Source organism: Chaetura pelagica, unplaced genomic scaffold, assembly GCF_000747805.2.
Source record: "Chaetura pelagica isolate M959 unplaced genomic scaffold, ChaPel_1.0 scaffold55, whole genome shotgun sequence".
Lineage (NCBI taxonomy): Eukaryota > Metazoa > Chordata > Aves > Apodiformes > Apodidae > Chaetura > Chaetura pelagica.
In genome coordinates, this window is record NW_009953571.1 from 5,257,827 (window position 1) to 5,270,495 (window position 12,669).

The following is a 12,669-nucleotide window of genomic DNA, read 5'->3' on the forward strand; positions in this document are numbered from 1 at the left end:
CGGGAGAAGCTCCCGCGGGTTTCCCGGGAGCCCGGGCTCCGCGCTGCCTGCGGAGCTGCCTGCGTGCGGGGGCAGGAGCTGCGGGGGCTGTGGTACAGGTTGCACCGCTAGGTCAGGGTCCGCAGGCATCTGAAGAGCGAGAAACCTTCCCCTTGGCGTGCACGGGTAGACTTCCTCTCCACTCCCAGATAACTTCACAAAAAGCATCCTTCTGTCCGTAGGAATCAAAGTATTCAGAGGTGTCAAGTTTTAAAGAGAAGCAAACAAAAAAACTCGAAACCAAACCAAAACCAACAAACAAGTATGTCACGTATTTTGACAACTAGCATGTTCATTTGCTGTCAATTCTCTCTGACAACTGCTTGAGAAGAAACTTAATATCCTTTTATTTCCTAGCTGGACATTTCAACTCCTGCGACTCTTACAGGTAGACTGAGAGGAACCTGTTTGGATGGGCTTATTTCTTGCACTGGCAAGAATGTTATCAGATGAAAAACTGAGTCGGGGACTAGAAAGAGGAATAGGTGGAAATTAAAATCTGTATTGGCTTCCTGTGTGCTTTTTCTTGATGCCTTCAGGAAGAGAGAGATGCTGCAGCTAAAACTGCATTTTTGTAAAAAAACCCCAAACCTGAATTTATTTAAAATATCTGGTCTGTATTTCTTCATTTCAGCTACATCTTGGTGGAGGGCTTATACTTGGGTGATGTGAAGAACTGCAACTCAGGCTGAACACTCGTACTCTATCTTAATTACCTACATCATTAATTTGTGTGGGAACTGAAAACCAGAAAGGGTCTCTAACAGCACTGCTTTCTTTAACTGGTGGGTAGCTCTTTCAGCAGGGCAGTTTGAGGAAAGCTGAACAGTTTGGTTTTCCATGAAGGCACCTGTAATGCAAGTGTCTGTCAGTCGGTGCGTGCGTTCAGCAGCCTGGCTGCATCAGTTTTCTGTCACACAGAGAGAGTTGCTATGAAGCTTTCAGGTTTTATTCCAACATGGTGAAAGGGAGGATGCTTTCTGGCATGCACTGGGACGTGTAGTTTGTGTAACAGATGAGTTAAGTAATGCGCAGTTAGATCATCCTCACCCAAGGTGGTTAAATCCTTAGTCCAGGAAATGAGCTGGAGCAACTAAACTAGAATTATCGTTGAACCAGTTTTCCAGTGCTCTCTGTGAATTTGCTAAATTAACAATACCAGATAGAATAGCAAAACACTTGAGTGTGGGGAAACCAGCTGTTAATGGTCTGGGAGATCTTAGTAAGGAAAGGAATCGAGTGCTTTCTGCCTGTGTTCTGGGATTGCTCCTGGACCACTGGTGCTCTGCTGGGCACTAGCTGCTGGTGGCAGAGCATGGGCTGGCCCCTTAGTGCTGGCTTCCCCTTTTTCCAGCTGTTACAACTATGCTGGGAGTCTCTGCTGTTGTTCTGCCCTGTGGGGCGGTGCCCTCTTGGCTGTGGGAGGGGGGTGTGTCGGCAAGAAGGGAAGTGGCACGCGAGAAATACCTGTGTGTGATGATGGGTCGGGCTGTAACAGAATGCAAGAGCACTAGGGCTGCTCACGTAGCAGCACTCTGCATTTCACAACTGGCATTTTTCTGTCAGACTCTGTCAGCTAGTGAGGCATCCTGTGAGAAGCTGACCAGCCAGTGAACGAGGTGAAGTTGTAATGTATCATAACGCATGTGGGTGCAACAGCTACAAAGTGATCGAGTCATTTGTTTCTGAGTGACGTTGAGGCCACTGCCAGGGCATAATACTGAACTAGGCTAGACCTGTTCTGGGCTGTCAGTCCTGCCACTGCATAGGAAATGGCCACTCTCACTAACAAAACTAGCTTTACATTTATTTCCAACCTTTCTTGCTTTCCCACGGTCTTCTTTAATCCTCTGGTTCCTCCTTTATATGCCTTTCTTTCTTCACTGCACTTATACATCTGGCTTCCGTGTTTTCTCATGGTAACACATTCCATATATTAGCTTCTGCTTGAGGGAAACACTCCTCATCCACCCACACACGTAAGAGTGCTCCGGGCCAAATTCTGTTCACTTCTGTGTCGGTGTACACCTGAGCAGCTCCACCGACTCCAGCCCTGCTGCTTTGGGGTCGCAGCTGTAGAGCTCTGAGTGTAACGTGGTCCTTTGGCTGGACTGGAGGGTCAGGGCGGCTCATTTCAGCCCACGCCCACGTCACATGACAGAAATATCTGGTCTGTAAACAGTTCTGCTCCTTAGCAAGGTATGCTGCGAAAATAGGCTTTGCTTTCATGGGTTTTGCAAATGGCAGAGAAGCTTTCTGTAACAGTGTATGCTGAATAATGAGACATAATTAGTTCTTTCTCATATCCCAACTCTTTACAAATGCATACAATGGAGCAGGCACAGTGATTTCTTAGCAGCACAGGAACACCATAGCTGAAAATCAAGCCTGGGGAAAAGAGCGAGGTGTGGTACCGTGTTGAGCAAACGCTCTTAGCCCTGCTGGATCACTGACACAACAAAGCTCCCAGCATTTCTGTCTGGCTCTGCTCTGCAGAAGCTCACCCTGCTGTTACACGAGTTGAAAAAAGCCCAGTGTACAGACTGAGCCACCACTCTTCTCCAGCAATTTTGCTTTCAGTGCTTGCCTTTGACTGTTGCTTAGCAGGCGTAGCAGAGCAGTGCTGAGACTAACAGACCCCTCTGCAGTGTGTGCTGATAGGGTATGTAATTCCAGACCACCAACCTGGAGTAATTTGCTGTACTCCAACCCCCCTTCTTCTGGGGGTGGGGCGGAGTAGTATTTTTTTTTTAGGTATGAAATTTACAGGATCTCCAATCAAATTAAAGGTGTCCCAGGGTCAACCCGTCAAACTAAATTGCAGCGTCGAGGGAATGGAAGATCCCGAGATGTTGTGGATCAAGGACGGAGCAGTGGTGCAAAGCGTAGACCAGGTGTACATTCCAGTAGATGAAGAACACTGGATCGGCTTCCTCAGGTACAACAGATGCAGAGAAGGAAGAATATCATGGAAACTATTGCACAGTTTTCTGCTGTCAGGTCTATCTATGCAGGCGTGGTGCCCTCTGTGTGGCAGGGTCCTTAGGTCTGCAGTTCAGCGCGTGGCAAGGGCGAAACCGAGAGTAGAACTGAAGCCACTGATGGCTGAGATCTTATGCACTAGGTTTCCTGACTATTGTGGTGACAGGTGCTTTGCTAATGCTTGTAATGCTTGAGACGTGACTTCAAGGTGAAAGGATGTTCTTGCTTTGTTTGTTCATCTTGCTCTGCCGTGCAGCAGAAGACTAAGGTCTGACTTATGTAAATTGGTTTTCTCTCTCATACTCATTCTGTTCTTTTACTCTCTCTTGAGCTGTCAGTCTGTCTAAAGGGTGAGGATTGTTAATTGAAATGAGACTCCCAGGACTAAATCCCTTTCCTTTCTTTGAGGAGGAGTTTTTTGTCAACCTGAACCATCTCTGAGTCATTTTGCAGGGACTTTGCTAATGCAATTACACTGCATGGTATCAGTCCTGCCCTGCTCAGAGGTGCAAAAATTATCTTCTGCAAAGCAGCTCTTTGTGCCTTTATTTCAGCAGAAGTGGTTTGTCTGCTAGTTGTGGAAGTACCAAGTTAAACAAGACCCAAGGTTCTGCTCTGCCTTTTCTGTGCATAAAGAGAGTTTGTACAAGCAAGTGTGCCATCACTGTGAGAGCTCAAAACTGTTGACTGACAGAATCGCTCTTCCCTGATCTCCAGCTTCATCTCCTGTTAGGTTTCTTGGATTGACAATGCTCAAATTCTACAGTTCCAGCAACTAACAGTCTCTGTGCTAAAGCTTGTCTGTAGTAAACCTTTTTGAAGGGGAAAAAAAAAAAAGTCTGTTTCCAGTAAAACTGTTGCATAACATTACACTGTGAAAACAGTTTGTCTTGAAAAAATACCATACGCTTTCCTCCAGTTCCCCTAGTCAACTTTCTTTGCCCCTCACAGTCTCTCAGTCTGATCTCCTTTCTCACCTTTCTGCAACACCAGGGCTAAGTATAGGGTGCTAAATCTAGATGTATCCATATATTTTCTTCCTTTTTCCTTTCTTCTTCTAAAGTGATCATTTCTGCCACCCACTGTGTGACTCTCTGCTGTGATCGCTGTGTTTCAGAACATGCGGCTGGATGGGCAGGACAGCTGGTGCCATTTGAAGGTACAGCTCTGAAAATCAGGCTGTAGTGGGTCGATTTTGTGCATTTCAGTGAACACTCTCCCTTTTCTGTCTTCTTTCCTGAGTCCATTCTTCCCCTTCCCCAAGGTGGACTGCTAGCATTAGAAAGGTGGGCATCAGATTTCCTGAGGATACCTGCATGGCAGCAGACATGTGGTTGCACATCCTACAGTGGGCAATCAGCGTTTGTACTCTGACAGGTGCTCAGTCACACTGGTGCCTTTGGTAGCTGAGAGCTTGTCACTTGGGGACCAAATTCTGCCTTTACTCACCATGCTAGTCTCTTATTGCTAAGGGCTGCAGGGATACTGCAGGTTTCCAGCAGTGGAGCAAGGAGCAGAATTTCTCCCATGATCTGGAGGCTGACCACTTGAATGCTGCTCAGCCCCCATGGCTGCCTTTCCCTGCTTGGATGCATCTTCTCAGCAGGGAAGAGCTGTTGTTGAGCAAGGGAGGACACAGAAGAGTTTGTAGGGTGAAGTCCTGTGCTGGAGTAGGCCATCATAACCCCTTGAAATCACAAACTGAGAGGGCCAGGGAGGTTTGCAGTGCGAGGCACTCTAGGGATATGAATAACTGAGTGCAGCTGAGGTGAGGGGGGGCCTTTTCTGAGCCATCTGTTCCTATATGAGGCTGTCACCAGTCCTGTCAACTAACTGCGACAAAACAGTTGGCCTTGTTGGAGGTTTGTGATTGGGAGTATCCTGCTAGCTCAGACATTGTAGGACAAGCTGTTGCTCTTGAAGGCTAGCTGGAGTCACAGTACAGGATCAAGATGACCAACCCCTTCCTATTCTCAGAGGACACAAATGATGGGCTTTCTGTGATGACATCTTGGAGGAAAGCAGTCTGCTCTGCTGAGTATTCCCTCCACCCACTTTAGAGAAGAGCCTCCCATCTCCGTGTGCTTTGTGCTGGCTAGCTGTAGCCCTCCTCCCCAGAGCTGGCTGTGTCTCAGTGGGTGTTGTCCATGCATCTGGTTTGGCAAACGCTGGAGGGTCCTTTGGGGCAAAAACGTGCTTTATCCACTTAAAATATCCATATGGCTTTTGACTTTTTTCAGCTTGAAATCCGTCGAGCGGACAGATTCTGGGAAGTACTGGTGCCAGGTTGAGAACGGGGGGAAGAAGGAAGAATCACAGCAAGTGTGGCTCATAGTGGAAGGTAAGGAGTAGTAGTAGTAGTGCTGGTTTCCTTTCAGGGCTAACCCACCAATATGCTCTAGGTGGAAGTGGAGCAGATTGCTCCAGTGACAGGCTTCTTGGCTCTGAACCATTGCTGCTAACTGCAGTGAAGTCACTACAGAGCAGGAGTAATAAATGGTAGGAGGGTAGATTCAAGGAGAGGAGCTGTCAGTTTGTCACCTTCTGGTTTTATTTTGGCACATCTGGAAACAAGGGAAAGATCCTTTCAGGCTCATACATTTCTTTCCAGCCCCTAAATCAGTTGTTGCTTTGGTTTCCAAATAATTCTTAGAATTACAAGATGATTCAGGTTGAAAGGGATCCAGGCGGATCATCTGGTCCAACCCACTTCTCAAAGCAGGGTCACAGCCTGGTTCTGTGTATCAACCAAACACGTCTTTGAGGGCAAGGTACACTTTTAGCCCAGTTCCAAGCTCTGGGAGAAGTACATCAGCACTTCATAGCTGTGACTGTTCCACATAGTACTGTTTTGCCCAGTCTTGTGTGATAAAGAATAATTTCTACATGGTGCCCAAAAGTCTCCCAGCAGCCTGGATTGGTGTCTAACTGGCTCTAGTTTCATCTTCTTTGAGCGATGATTGTGTTAGATCCTCAGAAGATAGTAGTCATAGGATAGCTTAATATTTGGTGAGGAAGTTGACACAAACAGTGCATTTGCAATAAGTGGCTTTTTAGATATAACTGGTAATATCTAGGAGGGAGCCATGGGAGTTGGTGTGGTCTGGGTGTTCTGCAGCAAAAGTCGCGCTCAGAGCCACGGGGACATTCATAGCAGTTCTTACAGTGAGAGGCTGCCTTCCATAAATCCCTTCTTAGATGGGCATTTGTCCACTTAAATTTTCAGGTGCAGTTTCAACTGCAGAACATTGTTTACAGCTTAAAACACTCTCTATTGTGCAGGGTTTCTATATCTATTCCAATTACCATGGCCCGCTCCAGAGGTGGCTGCATTTGCATGGCGGGTGCATTAGGAGTGATTGGGTAGCTCAGTGTGTTAAGCCATCTGAAAAACAAAGGAGCCCTTCTAGATAGCACAGGCAAGAAATAACAAAGTCACCAAAAATGTGCTGCAGCTAGGTAAGGAGGAGTGTTCAGAACCAAGGCCAAAGCTTACAGTGGAAGTGCAAGCTACGAAAGTACAACTGGTTGCCTTTATGAGAAAAGCAAGGTCAGCAGAAGCTGGTTAAACTTGAACTGAGCATGTAATCATGTGAAATGGGAGTTAGTGGAGAAAAATTAAAAAATAACAAGTAGCGATAACTGGTGGATTTTTATGAATGTGTCAGCTCTTAGCATAAGAAAACACTGGGGAATGCAAAAGCCCATCAGTCCTACTATTATCCCTGTTATTTCTGGGTGCATTCCCTGGACATGCCAGCTTTGTCTAGAAGTTACTAGGTTACTTTATTGATAACAACTCTTGGTCTCTGACTGAGAAAGGATCTTTACTCTGGTCACTTGCAACCTTGGGTAGGTGCTGACACCTTTCAGTGTGCCACGCAAAATGTGGACTTCTGGTGATCTAACTTAAAGTGAGCTTGAATGGGTTTTTATGCTGTCTAGTGTATGTCTTGAGATCCACTTAGGTAGTCTGTATCAGGGAGAATTTGTAGCAATGGTGTTTGAACTGTCTTTGTAATACAGCTGAAACATTTGATCTTATGAAACACTCCTCAGTGAGAATTTACAACAACATTATTTTGAAGCTGTTTTCTGGTTTAGAAACTAGACTCTGGCCTTACAGAGAACATGATAGTGTTTGATGCCCAGAGAAGTAATCTGAGAGGCACCCTGTGCAGTGTGACCACCTGAAAAATACAGATTATGTTTCTTACAGAACTTGCTCTCTGAAATTACGCCTCTGACTGGGCAGCTGCTCCCAGGGCTGCTAAACCCCTGTTGTGGTCCAAGCCCGAGTCACACCTGTATGAACACATCCCCCTGAATTAACACTGTCTAAAAACTGAGCTGTAGGAAAAAAAAAAAATTGGCCCTGCAGGTTGGATGCCAGCTTGGAACAGGGAATAGACAGGTTAATTTCCTTGCTTTGCTATTGTTTTCCTGGCTGTTGGCTGCTCAGTGCCTCCATGGTACCTCTGTGAAGGGAGGGGTGCTTTCACTCTCCTGTTGTACCAGGAACTGGGAAGCTAAGTGCATTACAGACAGTGAGGTATCCAGGTAACATTTGTACAGGGGCAGTGCAAGTTCCTGAGCTGAATGAGTCAGCTGTGCTCCCTGAAGTATGTGAGTTTTTAATTGTGGTCTTGTCTGATGTGGTTAACTGCTCCCAAAGTGAGAAACTTGCCGAGCTGGGCAGGATCCTCCTGAAAGGTTACCTTGAGTGCCATGGCAAAATGACAGGAGGCAGGGATCCTGCTGACAGAAGAAAAAATGGTATATTTCCTTTCTAGTCTTCCTTGGAGAAGGAGGGAGAAGCAGGCAGATGTGTCACAGCTGGTATCTGAAAAGCTTATTCACTTTTATTGTTTGTGTATGACTGCAATAAAAAAAAAATAAAGTAAAACATGTAAGCAAAGATCAGCAGTAAATCATGATAATGGATATATTTGTCCTGAGTGTTAGCCTTTGTACAGACAGGCACCATAATTCCTGAAGTGACCCATCTTTAGACATGCTTCTATTTGTTCATTTACTTGCCACTCTAAAGGAAGTGGCCAGGAGATGAGAAAGGCATAAAGAAACTGCCACCTGGAAGACACAAATAGCAACTGGACAGCAAATGAAAGACCAAGGACACCAATTTCAGCTGGAGTGTAGGGCAAATGCCAAGTCGTAGGCTTCTAAATCCTTATTTATATGCCTACATTGTCTGCTGTTGGAGGTGCTCAGCATATGCCACACCAACTGGAGCCACTTGGGCCTGTCGTCTTTGGTCAGGGACAGACAGTGTAAGTTAGGCATGTGAATGCACAGTGCTGTTGGTTCCTCTGCTTCTGTGGGGCAGCAGATCAATGGTTTCCACAACACAAGCTTTTCCAGCTGAGAAGGACTGATTTTTGGTGTAACTGTCAGCAGTAGCAGCTGTGCCTGACCCCTGAAGTTTAGAGTATAAAAAGGAATTTAGGGTTTCTGTGGACTTTCAGTACTTCCACCAGCCACCAGAAGCACAGACTGGCTGTCCTGCAGGTTCAGCACTGGTGCTGATGGCTGGTGAATTTCATATTATTGGTTTGGAGCACTGAAACCACAGGAGGTTTGGCATTGCCCATAACAGGAACCACATCTCTTGATGTGTTGAGTCGTTAGGCTCAGTTATTGCCACTTAGAGATGACCTGAGGTAGCAAGCATTGCAGCTGCATTTTTTTCTGTATGCACTTGACTTAAGGCCTGTTGTACCAAGCAGGAGTTTTTCTATGGTGGAGAACAGAGAGGTATCACGAGTGCTGTGTCCATGGGTAGCCTTCAGCCCTGAAACTCATTACCCCTAACTCTCAGGCAGCCTGCTTCTCTTGGTGTTGGAGCATGCTGGAAGGCAGCTCCAGTCAATTAAGCTGTGGAGAGAGCATTGCCAATGATCCTAGTCTCCCACCTGGGGAGTTCTTTCCTCATTCATGGGTTTGTTACAGCCACTAGTTCAACGCATTCACAAGCTTTGGTTTTTAATGCATAGCAAGAAGTATCTGCAGCTGAGTTAGGTATCTTTTAAAGTGGTGTCTGCCACTGCTCAAGTTGTTGACCATTGCTTCTTTAATCTCTCCAGCCAAAAAAATCAGCAAATACTGCTGCTACAAGCTTCTTCATAGGGGAATCTTGAAGGAGAATCAGTGAAAGAGGTTTTTCTAAAGCATTTTGGGAAGCAAGCACTTTTTTGTCTCTGACTTCTTCTAGTTGGCCTATGTAGATACTCATGCCCTGAGGTGATCCATCGTATCTGACCCTTGGTTCTTGTGAGGGGCTTGAAAGGAGTCGGATTAAGTGTAGAGGTAGGGCAGGTGAGTGTCCAGTGTTGGGCACTGGTATTAGTGGAAATAAACGAGGCAAAAGGAGTCTCTGCAGTCATTATCACTTGTTTGTTACTTTTCTAGGTGTGCCCTACTTTACTGTGGAACCTGAGGATCTGTCCGTGTCCCCTAATGCCCCATTTCATATGGCCTGTGCTGCTGTTGGTCCCCCTGAACCAGTGACAATTGTCTGGTGGATGGGAGACTCTAGAGTGGGGCTTCCAGACATCTCCCCCTCCATCTTAAATGTGTCAGGTAAGGCTGCTGCCAATGCAAGGGATGACTTTGAGAATCAGAAGAGGAGGAGAGCACTCTTCTGATCATGCCTGGTGACACTGGGTAGCCTCTTAGTATGAAAATCATCTTTGACTGTACGTTGAGGGCTGAGAAATCAAAGCCAGATCATCCTAAGGGTTGATCGTTGCTCTGTGTATTTTCTGCTGGCTTGAGATACACAGGCTCTTCTGAGCTTGGGTGGGGCTTGCACTGTGGTAAAGATGCTACTGGACAGATGATGCATTGCATGCCTCTTTTGTTGGAACATCCTTGTGGAGGATGTTCATGATTATATTAAGTGACTGTGGCATTTGGCTTGGAAATCTCCAAGTGTAGCAGATGCCACCTCCTTCTCTGCACAGCCATGTCACACACTGCTTTCTCCTCTCTTCCCACCTTCTCTGTTCTTTGCAGTCTTGCTGGATGCTTTTCTTGTTAAAACCTGACCACCTCATGTAGTTGCTTGATGCTTTTAGAGTGGTTGTATTGGGACTGAAGTGGGCTTGTTGATATCTTCAGAGACCAAGGTTTGCCCCAGAGCAGGCATGGTGGTAAGGCTGCCTTCCCCAGCAGCATCAGCTGAAGAACTTAGGTGTTCAGGCTTCTCTTCGTCCCGCTTCTGGGGAAGAGGTGATGTATCCCTGGTAGGATGTATCCTACCAGGGCCTGACCACAGCTATTCTTGTAGTTATCTCTTAAAGGTAGCTTTGTTCTAGTCTGCTGTCCCAACAGCTTTGTGTTGTTTCTTCTGTTTTATTGTTCTCAGCAGTCCTGAGCCAAAGTTGAACTAGCTATTTAGAAGGAAAACATTTTATGAGTTGGAGTCATCTCTGGGGCCTCTTCATCAGTGTTGATACAGTTACACCCAGGGGGGAGTTTTTTTCTCTACATCTTTGGCCATCCTTTGAGCTCTCCAATCCTATTAAGCCTTCCCTTAGAACCTAATTTATATGTAAATCAAAACCTAGTTTGTGTTTTGCAATGGTTTTATCATCTCTTCTCTCTCTTACATAGTCACTCGATACCGTTCCAAGTTGGGAATGAAAACTGCTCCCTTATGATATGATCTGCCTGTTGAAATGGAAATGGAAAAGATTGATAGACAAGAGAGGAAAAACAATAAAGAAATAAATCCCTTTCTGCACTGAACTCATCCCATGATGCCTCAAAACCTTTGTGTTGCAGTGGCATGGAGGCCTGAAGAAGGCCATCTGCTCCTGGTGGTTCTTGAAATGAATTGCTATTATATATATTAGTCACTGGCACATTTCTTTCCCCCTTTCAGTGTTCTTTGGGATGTCCCTTGGGGACATCTTGTCTTTGCAACAGAAAAAACTTAGCAGAACACAAGCTGCATGGTCAGTTTGCCAAAGCCTGTCAAAAAAGACAGTTGGTAAGAAAACAAACATTGCTAACAAAAGAAAGTGTCAAATTCTGAAGGAAATAATAAAGTACTACATAGAAGGCAGACAATTAGAAGGTTCAGCAAGCATTTGATTTGGTAAAAAGACTGTTGAATTTGGAAAGCAGTGCTGGCAACGGTGCAAGAGAATAAGGAAATCACAGAATGCTTTGGGTTGGAGGGGACCTTAAAGATCACCTGGTTCCAACTCCCCTGCCATTGGCAGAGACACCACCCACTAGACCAGGTTGCTCAAACCAAGGTTTGCCCCAGTGCGCCTTCTTGGTTTGTGATGTGTTTTGTTTTCCTCAGGGCAGGGCTGTGTTTGGTTCTATATTTGGGACATGCCTACCACATCAAGTGCTGCTCTGTTCTGCTGCCTGGCCTTCAGCCTGCTGGCAGCATTTTTCTCTGGTTCACTAGGGTGAGTGGAAGAAGCTAAAATACTTTGCTCTTTCATTTTGTAGCAGTCCCTCCTCTCTTCCAGTCTACCCTTTTGCAATGCCATTAATCTTAGGTTTGGAAGAGGAATCAAAGGGCAAAGACAGACACTGCGCAAGCTGCACTGTGCAGCTCTGAGGTCTTTTTCCCTCTTACACTGTATGCCCATGTTGTGCCAATCATTAACTTTTTTTCAGGTAGAGCCCTATAAGGCAACTGAGAGCCAAGTCAAGGGAAAATGTGCTGAACACACTTCTTCTCCAGGCAACTTTGCAAATCTGTCTCAGTTCTGATTACTTAGCAATACCTGTATGCATCTTGGAGCAGCTGGACATCAGTATGATGCCATGTTTGGGTCCTGTGGGATGGATGGATGGATGGATGTTCACAGAAAAGAGGGAGAATAATTCCCACTTGCATTGTATTGCCCCAGGAAGGTGCCTCAGTGATGATGCAGTAGCATTTTACTTCCACTTCCTTTGTGTGTCTTTAAAAGTCTGATGCAAGGTGAGGGGCAGGTGGGCATTAGCTTGAAATCTGCAACATCTGTCTGGAATTTTACCTGGGGTTAGAGCCTGGTTAGAAGATGGCTGTTGCTCAGGTGGCAGGCTGTGCTTGTCTAAGCACACAGATCAGCACGATCCTTGCTCCAAAGATGCTCACCAGAAAGTGAGGAGTGGGTGTCTACTAACTGAGCACTGTGCACTGCTGTTCTGCCAGATTCATTTTTCTTTTTCAGTGCTTTCTGAAGCTCCTGTGGAAGCTCTTCTGCATTGCAATGCTCTCTCCATTAAAAATGTGTTTAGCACGTTAATTACATTGAAATTCACCTGCCTCTGATTGGCACCCACCTCAGCCCTCCTATTACCTGTGCAGCTTGAGCTGGATGTTGCACATAATTGAAATTCTGCTGAAGGTTGAAGCTGGATCATATAGCTGTTTGTGTTTCCTTTTCTTGGCTGATCTCCAGGTATTAATCAAAGCACAGTTTTCTCCTGCGAAGCTCACAACGTAAAGGGATTGTCTTCATCTCGGACAGCCACTGTTCAAATTAAAGGTGAGAGAGTGCAAGAGGATGGGCAAGGGACTCTGGTTTGCTCTCTGGGGGGGAAAGCAGGACTTCTTGATGCAAGGGGCTGTCTCAAAGCTGCCAGCAACCAGCACCATTTCCAGCTCTGAGCGGT

General features: G+C 46.0%; 1 protein-coding gene across 1 annotated transcript in view; it reads left to right on the plus strand.

Moving 5' to 3' along the window:
* Window positions 1-2,795: 2,795 nt before the first annotated feature.
* The window catches only part of TYRO3 (TYRO3 protein tyrosine kinase), a 42,318-nt gene continuing 32,444 nt past the window's right edge, over window positions 2,796-12,669 (plus strand). Inside the window, exons 1-4 of the mRNA XM_009999573.1 lie at window positions 2,796-2,977; window positions 5,262-5,362; window positions 9,451-9,621; window positions 12,456-12,542. Of these exons, the coding sequence (XP_009997875.1) occupies window positions 2,796-2,977; window positions 5,262-5,362; window positions 9,451-9,621; window positions 12,456-12,542 (541 nt within the window). The remainder of the gene's footprint in view (window positions 2,978-5,261; window positions 5,363-9,450; window positions 9,622-12,455; window positions 12,543-12,669) is intronic.